We start from the raw sequence: 18,360 nt of genomic DNA on the forward strand, positions 1-18,360 counted from the left end.
GATTCGAATGCTCGAGGCGTCCGCAAATTAATCGAATATTGGAGGCGCACGTTCAGGTATGGGGAAAGCGGAAGTACGATAGAGGGACGACTCCATGTATCCTTGGTACACCTATTTGGCCACTACCAACTGAGAATGGTTGATCGATAAAGCAGATACAGGTGGAAGCGTGAGCAGGTTGAGGTGATACTTCTGGCTTCATATCCGTCCTGGATTTATTACTCTTTCATGAACAAATCCTTTGAGTCCCAATGGATTTCAAGTGACATGAACACTTTCGTTAGTTCTATCACGCTTGGTATATACTTATGAACCGTGAAAACTTGAAATTCCATTGAGAAATATCCCAGGAGAATTTTCTGGCAAGCCACTTGGAACAGTTGGTTAATTTTCTTTAACAATCGAAAATGACAATCTCTTTGTTTGTCTCATTATGATAAAGCAATTCACTCTATACAATTCTCTCTCGAGTTGCTTATTCTCCATATACGTTGCATTTGCCATCGATCCATTAACAATGGTGGACTTCCCATAGACCCTAGTATATAGGGATAATAGGGTCACCACACAGAACATCTATACATCTTTTATAGAAGACTAGGTGAGGTACATGAGGAGCTTTTGTCATTGATACATTTTTCATTACATCCTCTTGATTCAAAGGCAAGTAATGAATATTTTCTGTATTGCCGAGCTCTTTATTATAATGAGATACTTTCTGAGATATTTCATATTCTCCACTGAGAAACCAACTCAGTGACGTGTCCTTTACGATTGAAAGCACAAGGGAATATCGATTTATTTAAATGTCACAGCAATATTGAAAAGCTATAATATAAAGCCCTTCAATAGAATGTGGATCCTTTTGCTTCACCGTACAATGCATTTCAGTCGATGTATTATGTTTCATTTTATAACGAGAATTGTACAAACATTGGGAAAATAAAAGTTTAACATGTTGACGTGAATGACATTCTATTTCACAAGCAATATGTACAGGATGATGTCATTCTATACGTAACTGGGCTCTTCTGGTGAAAAAAAAAGCAGAGACTTAACGAAGGAGGCAAGGACACGGTGAAAAGGTCTTATTGTTATCCTCGAGAGGAGCCCGTTATCCAGCAAAAAGGATATTCCCAAAAGTCCATTGTAGGTAACAGCAGCACGAAGATGACCCCAGCCATGATAAAAAATGAATAGTGAAAAGTCCCAGTGTCTCCATCGCATTCTCTGATTTTCATTAAAATTCTTTAAACTATTTACTCGGTACTTATTATTTTCAGTGATTATGTTCTTCAGGTTCCGAGATGAGACACTTCTGAGTGAAAATTAAAAAATTCTCATTCATAATTACGACCATTATCATGATCGTAGAATTCCTACTGGAATAACCACCAAGGTGAGGGGCAATTCTAAGACTTCTCAATTATCACTCGCAACTACTTCTTTCTGATCATGATATTTCACTGAATTCTTGTACATTCATATGTATATCGGCGATGAAATGCCGTGAAAAATCATGATATAACAGAAAAGCAGCACCGGCTTTGTTGAAAACTTTTTTACGACTTTCGAGAAATATTTTCCTATCCTATGCACTTTTTATGTTTTGTAATGATTAATGTTCCCCAGGCAGCGATAAAACCGATATAAACTTGGAGTATTCCTGAGGCAAAATACAGCCATTGGATACACTTGTAGAGTGTTCAAGTTACAGATACATCGAAATTCACTCTGCAAGGTGAAACAAGTGCTAAGGTAAAATATATATATTTTTAAATCTTGAACTGGTTAAGGAAGAGAATAAAACATTTGCTGGAAGAAAGAAATTCATTGAATTTCGAGGACTCGGTAAATTGCTGGTGAAATTACCAATGGTAATTAATTGAAAGTCATATCGCTCTCTCTGAATATCGTTCACCAGGAGTCTCTCATTTGCCCTGAAATGTACACTTTTCTCTCAATGAATAGCCCCTCATAGATTTTCCATTATGTGAACGTTCGGATGAAATGCTCGGTTATTTCTTTTCTAATGAAGAATTATATGTGCCACAGGGGGTTGCATGAGTTGTGCGTGCAGTTGGGTTGTATCGATCCTATGCACCCCTATTTTATATGATACGTAAGTCCTTGAAGTACATAACTGTATTTATAATATGTATAAGTTATGATTTTCCTCGTGAATAATAACGGAAAAGATAAAGACTAGGTGTTATAATGGGGCCTAGGAAGAGAAATAAAACGAGAGAGTGGAAACGTGCGATAATGGCATTTGTGGCCGCGTGCATTATGTCTAATGTTATATCATGAGATAACACAAAGGCGATTACTCATTTGTCCCTTTTGGCCAATCTACTTGGTATCACGATATCTTTGTAGTACTTGTAATTACTTTTCTACAAAGTATAATAGCATCAAAGGAGAGAGCTTTCACATTCATGATCACTAGATTGTACTCGCGCGCATGATCACAGGGATGAAAGTGCAGTGTTTCCATTAAGTATAATTTAAAAATTGAAATTTTGACGTTCATCCCCATGTTAAAGATGAAAATGAATTTCAGCAGAGATATTGTCTACGTGGTGTAACCGAAGATGGAAAAGAAAATATCTGAGAGGTCTTGCGATAACTGATAAAGATGAATGGCGGAAGGAGAGAAAGAGTGTATCTCTTCTGGAAGATAAATATTGATTAAAGAGGGCATAGTGTTGTCTCACAGGGCCATTCTCCGGCGGGATTCAATGAAGACCTAGAGGAATAAAAATTGGGAAGGATCGGAACTACGTTCTTTACTCCTCGGAAGATAAAATTCTATTGGGAATTCCAAGCTAGGGAAGAACACACAAAAGGTAATTGAAGAAAAATCACCCATTGCCCACTGTGTTCTAATTATGAATTAAACGTTTGCTACTATTCTCCTTGAGAGAAAAAAAAAATAGATTAGTCGTAATATTTAAAAAAATTCTCGAGCCAAAGCGCCACTGATAAGATTCCCTTTAAGTATTCAGTGCCCGACGACAGTGTCCATTCTTACTCAGATTAGTCCGGAGAATGCTTGCGGCAGTACAATATTCCAACCATACCGGTCGTCTGCGGTAAAGTCTATGCATTTAGTGGTCATCCCCTAGACAACTAGTGGAACATATATAAGCTCACATAAGCCATCCATTACTTAAATCTTCAAGTTACTGCAATTAAATGTACGTGAACCCAACATTTTACATTAATGAGCGAAGATATTCTAATTACCGGCTTTTAGGCCACATGTCCTAATAATATTTCAACGAGCTTTGTCAAATCACACGAGTTATATTCACAAAATAAATAGGGAGCCACAAACCAACCGGGCAAACTTACAGAGCTTTCAAATGTTCGCCAATATACTAAAATATTCAAGTAAATAACGTGCTAACAACTTATAGTGAAACGTTTTAACCAAATGAGACCAGTTTCCATTAACGAAATTGAAATGACCGCTCATGAAGAATTAACAAAAAAAGAAAAAAAATAAATTCACATGAAAAATAGTAGAATCCGTATTTCTCAAGTAAGAATAAAAACAGAGAAAATCGTATGTATATTGAATAAAATTCACGAAAGAACGAAATTGCCAAGCTCAAGAAATTTTGCAACTCGTCTGTGTGTGTAGAATGGGCATTGGTGTGACCGAGAGAACAGTCAAGCTGAAAGAGACTAAAAGAAAGAATAGTGGGGAGTGAGTGGAAAATGTTAAAGAGAAAGAGATGAAAAAAGATGGAAGAGGGATGGAGAAATTCGCATTTACCTTCGGGGTACTTTCAGCAAATGCAAGGGAATGTGTACTAGGCATTGGAGACCTGGTGTGGAAGGAGACTATACGGGCAGAGCAATAGAGAGCTATATTGCATGTGGTAGAGATGGTGAAACAGGGGATAGAGAGTATGTTGCCAGTAGCCGATATTCTCCAAGTGCTCAACTATCCACACATAGACAACACAATTCAGCCATTTCCAATATTAATTAGGTTATTGGTGATGTTATTCAAAACAGCCTCAATCTCGACGACATTCTCCACTATCGCACAGACAATAATTTAAAAGAATAATATGATATCAGCGATAATTTTAGTGTAATATGTAGATATGGATCGGTCCCTGCGTCAGGATATTAGACGAAAGTATGCAACAAGCGAGTGAAACTCATGGGTGAAGCTCGCTTATGTCCCCGGGGAGGATTTCATCGGCATTCAATCTCAGTCTACAGACTACCTCTTCTTCAATCCCCTCGCTTCACTTCCTCACTCTACTCTATCTACCCAGTCGTTTCAGGCAATCCCTTGTATAGTTGGACCGACTCTGCACTACCCAACTTTTATCCATCCATACCAATTACTGACTCTTCAAATGTTCCCTTCGAAAATGTTCCACTGAAATAAACTATCTGCCAAGTGCTGCTGTTTTTTTCCCCCCTCCTCTCGCCATCCGATCGTCCTGAATTGAATCGAATCGATAAACGCTCATCAACAGCATAATTACATGTCATTTGTACAATTACGCCCAGCAAATATTGATCGGAATTTAAGTGTGTACTTCACCACTCAACGGAACAGTGGGTCATTATATAAAATTGAATTTCGCGTTATATTATAGTTTCATTGTACATTTAGTGATAAAATACACCCGGTTGATTTCATTTCTATCGTTTCAATTATTTAATTAAAAGAAATTGGTGCAACCGAGGGAAATATCTGGGAGGGATTATAAATGGGCAGTGATCATTTAGCATTTCCAACAGAGGACGAAAAATTTTCCCTCTATATTTTTCAATTAAATATTTCAGAGTGACGAGAGAATAATCCAATGGAAATGATGTACACCAGTGACACCGCAGCCAGAGCAGCCATGATAATTCCAAAATCATTCGAACAGCAGGTTCGCTCTAATTGTATAATTTTCGTTGTTAAATTGAATACTTTATTCGAAACCAAATCCCTTCATTTCCTGCTTTATTGATTTATTCCGTTTCATCCCTTTTCATAAAAAAAATAATGGAGCCCTTCGTATATCGAGAATTTAATACGAATCATAATGAACAAAGTAGAACAATTACAAAATTTATAAAATTAACATAGAGAATATACATATATATCAGCGGAAGCCGTCTCGGGAGAACGTTAATAGACAGCTCGAGGCGTCGCGACACTCGATTCTGTGGCGATTCTGGAGCCGCAATACAGTTTGTCAGAGAAAAAGGAAAAAACATGTTTGGGAAAAAGTCGAGTAAACAACAATAAGAGGTAAGGAATACACGGAGAAAGAGAGAAGAGATTAAAAAAAATATATATAAAATGCTGCCAAGATTTATCTGTGGTTATCTATATGGTGACCACGTAAAACTGACTTCTGAAATGAGAAAAATGTGAGAATCGGAAATACAGCATATTCTTGAGATACGATATTGGCTCGGGAGCTGAGGGTATATTCGATCGTACAGTGGTTATGCACATGCGCAGGGATGAGGGTAGTGTACAGAACAGATAGCAAAACGAGACGACAGTAAATGACGGCAATCGTATCGTGCGTCTCGCCTTGCCGGATGTTCCAACGCGACAGAACAGGGCTCGTGCAAAAGGAAGAACTCTCCCTGCACAATAAAACTAACGCCTTCAACACTATGAATGCACTTGATTTACATGACAGGAGAATTAATCATTAAAAACGCCGTCAAAACTGAAGATGAGTAAGAATTATGGTACAATAAAAAAAAACCACATAAATCTCGACGGATTGAAAACTGCAAGTCGAATTAAATGAGAAATAATACTTTGAATTCCTTCCAGAGCCATTCTATAATTCCCTTCAACATCCAAGGCTGACAATTTTTTGTGAAATCTTACACAATGCATTATGTTGAAAATCCCTCGAAGTCGTTTTCTATTCTTAAAGTTTAATTCAATGGAGCGCTGCATCGAACGTTATACTTCGTCCGTAATAAAGGCATTATTTTTGAGAATCTATTTGGAATTTATTTCGTCTTCGAACCTCGAACAATAATGGAGAAAAAATATAAACAAAGTTTGACTGGAAGAGACAGAAATAAGTTCTCCCCTCAGCACAACTCACGAAGAAAAAAGTGAGATAATGTAAAAAATCAGAAGTATTGATTCAATAATGAATAGCCCGACGGAAAAACTTTTGTTGGACTCAAAATGGGGAATAAAGTATTCTCTCGTGAAAAAGTTGGTACAACGGCACACTATTCCAAAAGTAAAGGGCGTGAAAAAAAAATTGTCTGGCAAAAATTCTCCAGACGCTACAATATTACTGGTTTCAAAATCTGAAGAAAGGGTACAGTGGCTGGTGCGACGCAGACGTACGATAAAAAATTGGATAAGGGCACAGAGGTTGGGCTCGTGGGAGGATAGACTGTTATATGCCGACTGGACGTGACCTTTTGGAATCAAAAAGCACTGCTGAAAACCCACGATTCACAAAAAAAAAAACATATATATGTATCATCAAATGTAATAAATTGCCAATACGCGTTTTCCCAGACAAAGGAAATATTCTACACTGAAATTTCATTTGCACACCCCAGTTTATTCGGAAATACGATTGACTGACAGGAAACAAGTGAATGCAACAAGAAAGGGTAGAAAAAAAAATGAAACCAATGATAAAAACTCGGATTCGGCAAACTAGTAGGAGTAAGGTATTTGTAATTTTCATGAAAACCGAATCGGCGAGGCGTAACGTGGTGGCCGCTATCGATTTTGTGTAATCCCCCTGAACTCGTCCCTCTTCACTCCACCCTCTACAACCCCTTCATCTCTTTCATGCCTTCCACTAAGCGTGGTTTTCAGGGATAAGTGCATAAGCATATATCGCCGACTAATTTTTATCTTTAAAAAACAAATTGCCGTTTTGCGGGCATTCTCCACCCAATTTTGTCATATTACATGAGCAATATTGCAAATATGGAGAGATCATACATTTTTTTTCATAGAATTTAAAACGAATGATATGATATGCTTCTGGGATGAGCAGAAAAAAAATCTATTGAAATATTAACGAGTAAAAGGAGAAATAACAAAACGATAGAATTTCAATTTCTGGAGTAGATAAAGTTTCATTTGTGGATTGAAGGGGAAGGGGGTACCAGTTGTGAATAATGTAAATGGTGCAAACGAGAAAGAGACAAGTATTTAATTAAATGCAATTGGCCTGAGTGATGCCCCGGGTTCTTTTTAATCCAACGATTGGATCGCACATGGCAGAGCATCCAGGTTAACTCCTTTATTTTTTTCAATTACTCTTCCAACCTTATAAAACTTGCATTGTAGAGTAGTGAAAATACATTGTAGAGCTGGATACCACATCCGATTGAAAATAAAAACCATAATAAGAGGAGTGAAATTGGGTTCACTGCCCTGAATTCGTTTTTCAGACTGGTTTTAATAACAGATGGTGTAACATCATTAGATCCGAGTTCAGTGGAATCCGTAAATTATTCAATACTCAAGAATGTGATACACCTGATGAAAGTTTAATAATTATTCCATTTTTAGACGATCCAGTGAATCTGTGAAATATTTCACTCTACTCGTGATGGTTACTAATGTGCAATGAAACTGGTTCTTACAACAATTATAGACGTTTCTACACCTGAAATCTGACTGACATCGATAACATTGATTATATCGGCATTCGTGATATTTTGGTAGATTAATTTTGCGCTACATAACCATTGGATTCTCCATTTTTCCATGGCAGGAGACAATTGAGACATAGAAAATCACATTGCTGAGGGAAAATGGTGCAGAAAATGGTCCTAAAAATATTTTCTCGACAAATGAAAATAAATAAATAATTGATAGGCTCTCTAATACTTTGAAACGCAAATTCCCAGAAAGAGGATCATTGTTAATCAGGAAAGAGTGAAATCGAGGCCATTGTCAGGAATATACGAAACAAAGCGGAACGATAGCTTTAACGACCAACAGCAATAGCAGAGTCCAGTGTTACTCGGCTTATAACCAACACACTGCAAATATCTCCTGGCTTGTTGGAACTATTTTCCAACTGCATTATCACAGATCTTTCATTCACCGAGTTTTTTTGGTCGACAAGGGCAAAAAAGTCATTATTGCTGGGCGTTTCGCCAGTAAATAACTTTTATTATCGAAATAATTAATTCTCCAATTTGTAAGATTTCCGTGATGATTAAAACTAAACATTAGAATACAGTAAAATGAAGCCACTGAGTTCTTCATAAAATGCTCACAGCCACGAAATAATGTACCTTGAAATAAAAAATTACGTTTAGTCCGACTGTTCAGAATTTTAACGGAGTTGCAAATTTAAAAAATGCATCACCACGTTATTTCCTCACGGTAGGCAAAAATGGAAGCAGCGAAGTCTTAACGAATCGCCCGAGTCCACGAAATAATGTTTATTAAAATGAAAAACCAGGTTTTGTTCAACCGTTTATTCATCATTTATGCTGAGTTGGCAATTCGAGAAAACCATTACCACGTTATTTCATCATCGTACTCCATTAAAAGGCCACCAATTTTAATGATATTCTTCATGAAATAGACAATGCCAATATCACTGTTAAATAAAACATAGGTGAGACATTTTTACTGGCACAGACCAGATTCAATACTTGTTAAAGGAAGTCATAAAGATTATTGCCACCCTGCAGTACTTGAACAAAGTGTCATGGGAAGAAACGACTGTAACCGAACAGTCGAATAAGGAATCGTCGTTGAATCTCAAATAAATACTGCTGTGAATTTTTGTAACGGTAAAACCACAAGTTGCACATCTCTGTGTATGCACTTGAAAGGTGAAGGAGAATAAGAAAACGCGGGTGTATTCATGCGCAGTAAACTGTACAAGGGTAAAATCATTTTTTTCTTCATTGGCTTGGTGACGGAATCGTTAACAAATGGCTGATGGAGTGCAATCAGCATGTGAGTCATGGTTAATAGAAACTGGTATTGATAATGACTTATTATATCTACAGTCATTTGAGATAGCCATTGAAACTGAGAAAACAAAATCATATAGCAGGACTCAATAAACGCTGGAGAAGTGCATGATGGAATATATAACTGCAGAAATGATGACGTGATCAAGAGCGATAATTACTCCTACAGCTGAATATTAATCGCGTTATAATGGTTTCCGCCGCTTGCTACCCGGAATGTTCACGTAACGATGAGGATAATTGGTATAGCAAAGTTTAAAAGTAATATGACTCAAGGACAATCCGATAGTCTTAGAGATCCTTGGCCAGTGGAATGTGTAAAATACCGTCTCTTGATTGAGGAAAAATTCGATGAAAATGACTGAATGTCTAGTGAAAAATAATTGTCCTGTTGTCATTTTTCAGAAACAAAACCACCGACTTTCCTCGTTTATTCTGATTACAACATTTGACATGAGGTGTGGCTTTTGTTGGAAGTTTATATCCGGTAATTCTCCCTTGATGAAATTCTAACTTTGTTCAATGGGCGTACGGTTGATATATGTATCAACGGTTGGCAAGTTATTACGAGACAAAACTCACTCAATATCGCCTCCACTGACGCAATCAATACGATGAAACTGTTTCGATGCTTGAAATACATATACTGAAGGGGATTTTCCGCACTGGGTCCTTGGTTTCCGTATTTTACACGACAGGAACTACTCGTCGCATGCCGTTGACCTTTCACCACTCGGCAATACTTGCCACTGGTGTGATTGTTTGCGCAGAATAGGAGGGATGACTCCCTTGTCAGATATCCAAAAAGTTCAATTTTTAAAGATTATCATTGATCAATGGATTCTACATTCAATCACAATCGAGATGAATGGAAAATATTAATGTTGTGACTTGAAAAATAACTCATGTAGGCAATCTCGACTCTTATTGTCCAACAAATCAATACATTTGGAACGAAACACTTGTATCGACATGATAATCTCTCAATGAGAAGTTTAACATTCCAATTTGCATAGAAACATCTATATGGAATCAAATGATATGACATAATAAATGGCTGTGTGTACATTCCATTCTCTATCAATACCCTAGATTGAACTGACTGGAATAAATCAAGATAAGATTGTTGAAATATTGGAATGAACAAACAACAAATATTTACTTCCAAGATGGCCTTGAAAAACTTCACACGATTTGATTTCCAAGCATATGTATGTTGTCTGTAACCTTGACAGCCGAAAATTGTAGATAGTCACGACAAACGCAGCTGGAGGTGAGTCATGAACCCCCATGGATGTCATTGACCTCTCCATCAATGTGAAATAACATGTGAAAATAAAGCAGACTTAGAACTCCCAGAGATCTCCTCTGAATTTGAAACAATAATTCGTGAATACTCAACCGAAAGCATTGAGTGTAAGCGAACCACGAATTTGCAGATTATACTCCGTGATGCCAATTCGGCGAAGAGAAAAGTTGAATTCCACGGCTGGTCAATTAGAGCCCCCAAAAATGATGGGATCGGCATTTTTTTGGTTAATTTTAGAATTTTAGCCTCGCAGAGCCCTGAACAGATTTCATCATAAGACGAATATCTTGTGGAGTTTCTCACGAAAGAGGAGAGAACATTTCAGGATCAATGCTGGATGTACTACAAGATTAGGGAGACTGTGTGAACATTACTGAAAGGGGAAAAGCGAGAAGTCTTAAGGTATCTCTGCAAATCGCTTTCACAACTTTGTGGATTATCTGAGTTACGTTTCACAGCTTCCACAAATGAGTCTTAGTTTTTCCTGACTAGATCGATTGATATTATCGACCACAAACTGTTCATCAAATTAATTATCCAATCGATTGGCATATCGATATGCCACTTGTCCGGGAATTTCTCCGGTAAAATAACTACATTAAAATTTAATGAAGAATTTATTCCTCTACCATTGAAGGAACTATCATGGTGTTATTTGAAAATAAGTCCTTGAATCCTCAACCCTCTATTTCATGTCACATAACACCATAAAAGAACAGCAAAAAATGAACCTGCGGTTTTTGCTTTAAAATGCAAATGAAACTGAATCACGAATGAGTGCACAGAACTGGTTTGTAACCCGAGAGCAACACATAATACATATCATCCCTCTCATTTTTCTACGCCCGTATGAAGCTTTTTTTTGTCATGATTTCTATCAAGCTGAGCAATAGCAAGAAATATACGTCATAACCGACCTGTAACAAACGGAAAGTATTATTTTCCAACGCTTTCGATTGCGAAATTGGACGCCAACAGGAGAAAACCTTCATACCGATGAAATTGCGAGTAGACGATGCGTGGACAGTAGTACCTCTCATTTATGCGATGAGTACAACCCATACATGTATGAATTTGACGCCAATAGAGATACGAAAATTGAATAGCAATAATCACCGACAAATAAAATACTCAGTCTATCGCCCTCAAAACAACCAAACATTGAAATTTCGAATACTTCTCAAAAAAATTTCATAAAATTGGTATTCATGAAATCTGTGGTCCCACTTGAAATATTGGCTTTTGTCCAGTACCTCAGCAAAAAAATATTGACAGAAGAATTTTTCATTTTATCCTATCGAGACGACACTTCACGCAAACTGGGTTATATTCATTTTTTTCCATTGGAGAATGAAAAAAAAAATTAATCATCGAGTGCTTTGATGCTCAATATTTTCCAAACGTTTTATTACCCATCCTGTGACCTGCAAGGCAGAAAAGAAAAACATCTGTCGGTTACTCGCCTTTTCCATGATTCACCACAACTCACGAACGTGCTTGAACGCGTCATATGTTTCTCACGTGCGACACTTTAAGTCTTAACTCAACATTAATGTAAAACAATGAATTATTTGTTCGTCACGAAAAGAGTACGAGCGGGAGGCGAAATTTAGCAAAGGAGGGCAATGATATCCGAGGAGACGGGACGCGGATGCAAGAGATGTTCAGAGATAATGATGATAAACCACTTACCACTCTCGATGTACGGGACGAGAAGTAGGAGGAAAAGGACATATCCGCACGTATCACTTGGCATCGTAACCATATTCCTCGACACTGTATAGATCCTATTCTAGCATCCAAAATGACAATGATAATAGTAGACAACTAGCACAAAGAAATCGTAACAGACGAGAAATTAAACCACCGATTGACAAACGAAGCACCCACTCACTTTTCACACCAATATATTTTTATTCCAATTAATGAAAAAAAAAATCCAAGATATGATTTTAAGAGTAGTATCACTTTGTTTCCAAGCACCACTGTATTGCTATACAACCAACAATTATTATAGTTTACGATGACTGCACTGCTCTGAAATTGGAGTTGACTGCGGTGGAGAAAATATATTTATTTATTATGAATTGAAAGAAAAACCGTTTCACGCCATCGTGGAGTTTATCCCAGTGCTCCGAATGGATTAGGCAAAAATCATAAAATAAAAAATCACCACTGTTTTTTCACTTGACTCACTTGCTTCTTCACTCCACAGCTGACCACCTCTCCGAGATGTAAAAATATGTATCGTTTGATTATCCGATGCATCTCAGAAAGAAACTGCATCCGGAGGCACTCGCCACCATCATCCTGTCAGTTTTTATCTCTGTTTTCTTTCACTACTGGCTAGAGTTTTATCTATCACACACAGCATAAGCGAGTAAGAGCCCTACGGCCTCCCGTCCGGGTCTAAGTATACACAACTGGGCTTATGGGTGTTTTGCCTCGGCTTTTGTCCTCTGATTGCACGCTCCACCAGTAGATGGCGACACCGCACAAAAACTATGAGGAACAGGACACTGTTGCGACACAACGTCGGGGTGTTTTGGAAATGGTCTTGTTCTTCTAGAGTAAAGGAACCCCCTCATATCCAAATTCGTGAGATTGACCGTATTAGAGACGTTGGAGGTGAGACAGAAGATTTTCCATATTGTTGTGTCTACCAATCATGAACTCCCCAACGTATGTACTGGGAAACCAGCATCATACTGCAACCAGAGGTCCAGGATCTAGAATGCTCGATCCCTAGCTTTCCCACAACAGGAGAGTAAATTTCGGAACAAAAATAGCCGATGCTGAACAAAAGAGACAGTTGGTGAACCCACCAGTTGGTCTCTAGAAGACAGAGACTGAGGTACAGTGGTGGGGATAACGAGTGGTTATTTCGCAGACCAAATTTCAATGAAAATTGACACTATTTAAAAATAGTTCACAGGGTGGGGACACATGGGAATTTCCGAGAAGCGTTGGGAGTCTTGGAGGCACTCTAGCTGTTATACTTCTATGACTGAAACGGCAGGGGGGAATACCTTGGCCGCTCCATCCTGCTCTTCCACAATTCCCATTGGTGAGTGCTTGAAATCTGATTGGTTTATTTAAATTAACCCACTCTTGGCCCCCTTCTTCCCATGATGGATGTCTCATGACCCTCAAATGATGATAATTTTGCATCTCAATAGATATGCCGAAAACGGCAGCCGCATATACAAATAATTTCTAATCGAATCGAAGTATTAAAAAGTGGTGTCGTCGCAATTCCATTGGCGGTTATCAATGTGTAGCGCCAATTTCAAACAAGCAAAATCGTTACGATTTGTGAAGTGATAAAAGATACAGGACTCTCATATCAATATTTACTAAGATCAATATTGGTAGAATTTATAATATTACAGGAATGCACAATCATGGAGTCATATATCATGTACGTAGTTGCATTTCATCATAATACTACCACCGAGGATTTCGTTTGCTTCGGAGATGATTACTGGAGAGGATAGTAGATGCAAAATTAATGCCGACATTTGTTTGATAGCAAAAAAATTATGAACAAACTTGAAGTGGCTATTGCATTATGATTTCCAATTGTATTATTAGTTTTAATTTTTATTTCGCACAAACCTTCGGAAGAGGGCCCATTACAAAGATAATCGATTTATTTAGTACTGTCTTAGAATGTTCTTCTCATTTCTTAGTTGTTTTCTTCTTTCTCCTTTTTTTCGATTTCCTGGAGCAACAAAGCCTACAAAAATGAATAAATATTCAGTTAAACTCGAATCTTTTCAACTATGATATTGATAGAAAGACTCATTATAGTCGCTATGTAATCCATAACGTAATGGGTTGCACCTTTTTCGGGATAAGATACAATACCGAAATTTGGTGATTTAATAGATATTAAAAATTGATACCTGTATAGATTATTACCGTATTACAAGATAATGAAAAATCAATCTCCATTAACGATCGATATTCTGATAAAAAAATGACTTCCACTTTACTAATAACGAGAAAAAAAGGAGAATTCTATTTCTTTTATTGGTCATCGATATGGTGACGTAATATTCCTAATGGAATGTGTTTTCTAATGATTTTTGAACTGGAATAATAAAGAACCTATACCAATTGCACAACTTCTTCTTGGAATTGCTCCGACCTTGTTCTATCGCATTGGTTTTAGTTGATGAATCCGTTTGGATTTCTTGTTCATCATAAATACCCTGTGATTTGACTTCAAAATACACCTGGATATATAATATTCATTTTCAATCAATAAGTGTGTCTTATCAGCGGACCATAATTGCTGTAAACTAAACAATTAGACTCACTGGACCCACTGATAAACTCTGAATAATGAAATTATCTTCCGAATTCTCAAAACATTGGTGAGTCAATAATTTTTTTATAACAACAGATTGACTCTCATTTCCATCAAGCAGATGATTGATTGAAAGAAGTTGCAAGATGCAGTGTGCAATACTGGATTTTGCCTCTGCTATCTCGAGAATCGAATAGTCGTCTGTTTGACTGAATTTATGCAACAATTTTATTTTCCTCTTCTCATGATGATTTTTTCCAACGGGTTTCTGTACTTCCTTCAGTGTATGGAATTTCCTCGTGAGCTCATCGAATTCTGAGAGCGATTTTATAATTTTATTTCAAGTAATGAGAATAAAAATTTTAAGAATTAGTGCGTCAATTATACAAGGGAATTGAATATTTTAATAAGAAAATGATCTCATTGAGTAATGATGTATCTGGTGTCAATTAATCATCATAAACATTGAGAAATGTTAGCGGCATGATTCATCGCGATGGAGGAAAATGTGATGAGATTCAAAAAACTGAACTCGAGTAAATATCGTCAATTTAATAACTCTGTTGACAACACTTCATAGATTTTGTCCAATTGAGTAGAAGAAAACATTTCACGCAGATGAATTATCATATTTACAAATTAATTTACCAGCGATTCCCAGAATACATACTAACGGATATTTATTCTATTTACACACTTATCCTCACATTTTCGCTGAATCACAATATCAGATTCTTCCTGCAACGTTAATTACCTAGACTGAGTTCCTCAAGGCTGCTCAACGCATCATTTCCGAAGCTTTGTTCGATATTCAGGGCTTCTACTTTATTTTCAAGAACAGAAATAGCTTCCGTTAGAGAATCACTCTCATCCGATGTAATTTTATTATCAACACGTGCTCCCTGGAGGCCATGACTCCAATTCGTTGTAGATACCCTGATAGAGAAACTCCATTTTATGAGATTGAAAAAGAAACGAAAACATACTAACCAAAAATGCTTACATGAATGAATCAACGAGCGGATATGACAACAAAATATGAAAAGATTTGCGATTGTGTGAGTGTGAGTCTTTCTTAACGGAAAAAACACGAGGCCTGACACAATTTTATCACAAGAATATTTCCTATGGCCACATAATTCCAAGGAAACGATTATCAGTTTCTGTTTTATTACAATATTTTTATGATAAAAATTGAAGTTAGTCTCAAATGTATGGAAATGCTACTGCAAATGAGTGAATGGAATATATTGACATATGATCAAAAAATACAAGTGATTAGATAATAATTCCAGATAAATGTATAATTCGATAAAACTCACGAGACTTTGAATATTTCCGCGGATCTCTGACTAATACGACTGGCAACATGTTACGACTTAAAGAACATTGTGGAATTGAAGTCTTATCTTAAAACTTGTCATCGGTGGACTAGATTCACTAACACAGCCTTCCACAACATGCTACATGTCATGCGACAGATAGTAGGTAGCTCGTGTAGTATCACGCCAATGATCTATCAGGAAAAACCCACCACCATTGCCGTGAACTTGTCTGTCTATCTCCAAATGTTAATTGCATCTATTTGTTTCAATCCGATGACTGAATACTGCGTAAGCAACGCTGATCGATTTATGTTTTAATATTTCTTCCTGCGTACTTGCATATAGGCATTTTTCCAGACTAATATGTCGTGACTCGGGCATGATAAGGTGATACTCTTGAAGATATGATGAACTGAGTGCTTCAAGAAATAACTCTTGGCCTCTAAAAATATTATTCACATAATGAAAAATTATTTATTTCAAATACATGTCTATTTGTTAAATTTCTTCTTGTCATTACCTTGTCCATGACCCATTAATCCCATTTGAATTTTCGATAATCGATTTCATTAAAACCCCATTCTTAATCAGTTAGAGAGTGGCAATGAAAAACCCCGAAGTGGAGTTAAAAAATAACCGTGATTTTAAAAACATTTCGGCATTAGTCATGGGGCATTATGACGAGAGTGTTTCCAGGTAGACACGAAAAATTTCACCTGGTGATAAGGATGACGGCTATCGAGGTATGGCAAACATCGTCACATTTTATCGAAACACCTCATGGGTGGGAACAAAACGCTGCGTTATCATGTATCTAATAGGGAAAACTCAGTGATCCATCGGACACAGAACTCATCGGCTGCATACTTACCCAAGTCCCTCAAATGCTGGTGGCACGTCGACACGTGTGCACCGGTTGAGACTCACCAGTCTAGGCTAGATTTTATTTATTTTCCCCATCTTCACTGAATACTACAACTTTCTTGTAAGACTGTGACGAATAGTGAATTAAACTGGATATTGATGATACATAATCAAATGATCATCACGTAAAGAATTATCGCCGAGATTCGACACGTTGTGTTATCAGTGTTAATCATCAGGGTTGGAGGACAAATAGAAATACAACGACGGTGTAATATTACCGGCGACGGTTTGTCGACGTCTGCAGAAAAACGCATCGTCCACAAGTATACGAAGATACTATGACTAGAATATATCATGAAAATATTAGGATTTTCTACTCTTCTCATCATCCTGGATGTATTGAAAGGCTGTAGCGAGGAATTATCACAATTTATTTATTTATGTAGTTACACATCTAAGAGTGCATCCCAATTATTACTGGATACTGTTGGAGACGTGACAAGTGCCTAGTTTATTTATCTACAAAGTGAATTAGACGACGTAGAAAAGGAATTTTTCATAAATTAAACCACTGTGACTGATCATAGGGGCGTCAACCAATTATCGGACTGAGATAGCTGAAGAAAACACGGATAGAAATGAGTGATTATGTTGGTAGCCGGATGGATCGCAGCTTTTTCTACTTAATGGCGATTTATGTCATTCATGGATTATTACTACATGTTTTTTTACGACCAATTAATGTTAATGGTATTAATATTGATAAGGGATTCCTCCGGCCTTCAATGTCCGAGGATTGGATTAAATTTGTGGACAATGAGAATACAAGTTACGTAAATATTGGAGCCAATGACAATTCTCAAGAGGAAAAAAATTCTAATAGCTCAAACGTGTTTATTATCAACCAACCCACCAAGCAGGTAGGAAATATTGCCGATTGATATGTGAATGAAACATTTATAGCGATATTCATGCTGCCCTGTTTCACCAACAAAGCTACAAATCATCTTATTGTAAAAAAAATTTAGTTGTCTCCTTTGATCTCTATCAATCATTCACCACTAAAATTAGAATTAATTTCATAGAAAAAAATTCGTTTCGTTCACCTTTGATCTCCATTCATCAATATTCATGCGGCAATTCCGTATTTATTGCACGTAATGCATTTTTTTAATTCTTCAGTTCCAGATGAGTTCTAATAGTGGAAGACTGCAGTTGCTAACACTTCAGAAACCTTCAGCGGCGTCTGTTTTTCCCACAGCAACGTGCGCTTCTATTATGGCTGTTGTGAAGACCATTAGTCCAGCAACGTGGGGCATAATATCTGGTTGCATAGTTTTTCTATTAACGTTTACAGAAAATGATAATGTACAGTAGTTTTCCATGCTAAATTAATTATGTACAGAGAAACCGTGACGCTCTTCCAATTGAAAAGCTGACCGAGTGCACCAAATGTGAGATTATTGATAAAAAAAGTTATTTATTGAGAATGTTGGTTGATCAAATGCCTCTACCTGCAAATAACGTATTACCGACTGCAAATGTTGAGTGTCAGTAGTTTCCGAAATTCA

The 18,360-nt window shown here is 37.0% G+C and overlaps 3 protein-coding genes and 1 long non-coding RNA gene across 12 annotated transcripts in view; 2 read left to right on the plus strand and 2 right to left on the minus strand.

Annotated features, from left to right (window-relative positions):
• Kuz (kuzbanian) overlaps nucleotides 1-13,081 on the minus strand; it is a 33,843-nt gene extending 20,762 nt beyond the window's left edge. For both annotated transcript variants that reach the window (XM_064116449.1, XM_064116438.1), the window contains exon 1: nucleotides 11,975-13,081. In XM_064116449.1, the coding sequence (XP_063972519.1) occupies nucleotides 11,975-12,047 (73 nt within the window). In that variant the 5' untranslated portion in view covers nucleotides 12,048-13,081. The remainder of the gene's footprint in view (nucleotides 1-11,974) is intronic.
• Nucleotides 1,651-9,354, plus strand: LOC135160761 (uncharacterized). Of its 6 annotated transcripts, none has more exons than XR_010298625.1 (6): nucleotides 1,651-1,758; nucleotides 2,564-2,849; nucleotides 4,819-4,910; nucleotides 5,111-5,275; nucleotides 7,547-7,806; nucleotides 7,888-9,354. It is a non-coding gene; the product is annotated as an uncharacterized LOC135160761 (long non-coding RNA). The 6 variants fall into 6 exon arrangements; XR_010298626.1 differs by having other exon boundaries at nucleotides 7,547-7,698; XR_010298627.1 differs by lacking the exons at nucleotides 7,547-7,806; nucleotides 7,888-9,354 and adding exons at nucleotides 5,492-5,718; nucleotides 5,819-7,532.
• A 542-nt stretch (nucleotides 13,082-13,623) lies between the features above and the next one.
• LOC135160585 (uncharacterized) lies at nucleotides 13,624-18,034 on the minus strand. 3 transcript variants are annotated; one of them, XR_010298589.1, is made up of 6 exons: nucleotides 17,896-18,034; nucleotides 15,352-15,533; nucleotides 14,608-14,912; nucleotides 14,402-14,523; nucleotides 13,901-14,021; nucleotides 13,624-13,766 (listed from the first exon to the last, which is right to left on the minus strand). XR_010298589.1 is itself a non-coding variant. In XM_064117290.1 (5 exons), exons 1-5 carry the CDS (start codon nucleotides 17,910-17,912, stop codon nucleotides 13,964-13,966), a joined length of 684 nt encoding a protein of 227 aa, XP_063973360.1. In that variant the 5' UTR covers nucleotides 17,913-18,034; the 3' UTR covers nucleotides 13,865-13,963. The 3 variants fall into 3 exon arrangements, 2 of the variants coding, with proteins under 2 accessions (XP_063973360.1, XP_063973373.1); XM_064117290.1 differs by lacking the exon at nucleotides 13,624-13,766 and having other exon boundaries at nucleotides 13,865-14,021; XM_064117303.1 differs by lacking the exons at nucleotides 13,624-13,766; nucleotides 17,896-18,034 and adding an exon at nucleotides 15,601-15,906 and having other exon boundaries at nucleotides 13,865-14,021.
• LOC135160696 (uncharacterized) lies at nucleotides 16,458-18,279 on the plus strand. Its single transcript, XM_064117533.1, has 2 exons — nucleotides 16,458-17,709; nucleotides 17,972-18,279. The coding sequence occupies exons 1-2, from the start codon at nucleotides 17,428-17,430 to the stop codon at nucleotides 18,164-18,166; spliced, it is 477 nt and encodes a 158-aa protein (XP_063973603.1). The 5' UTR covers nucleotides 16,458-17,427; the 3' UTR covers nucleotides 18,167-18,279.
• The last annotated feature ends 81 nt before the right edge of the window (nucleotides 18,280-18,360 follow it).

The sequence above is a fragment of the Diachasmimorpha longicaudata genome, chromosome 1 (genome assembly GCF_034640455.1).
Source record: "Diachasmimorpha longicaudata isolate KC_UGA_2023 chromosome 1, iyDiaLong2, whole genome shotgun sequence".
In the NCBI taxonomy this organism is placed as follows: Eukaryota; Metazoa; Arthropoda; class Insecta; order Hymenoptera; family Braconidae; genus Diachasmimorpha; species Diachasmimorpha longicaudata.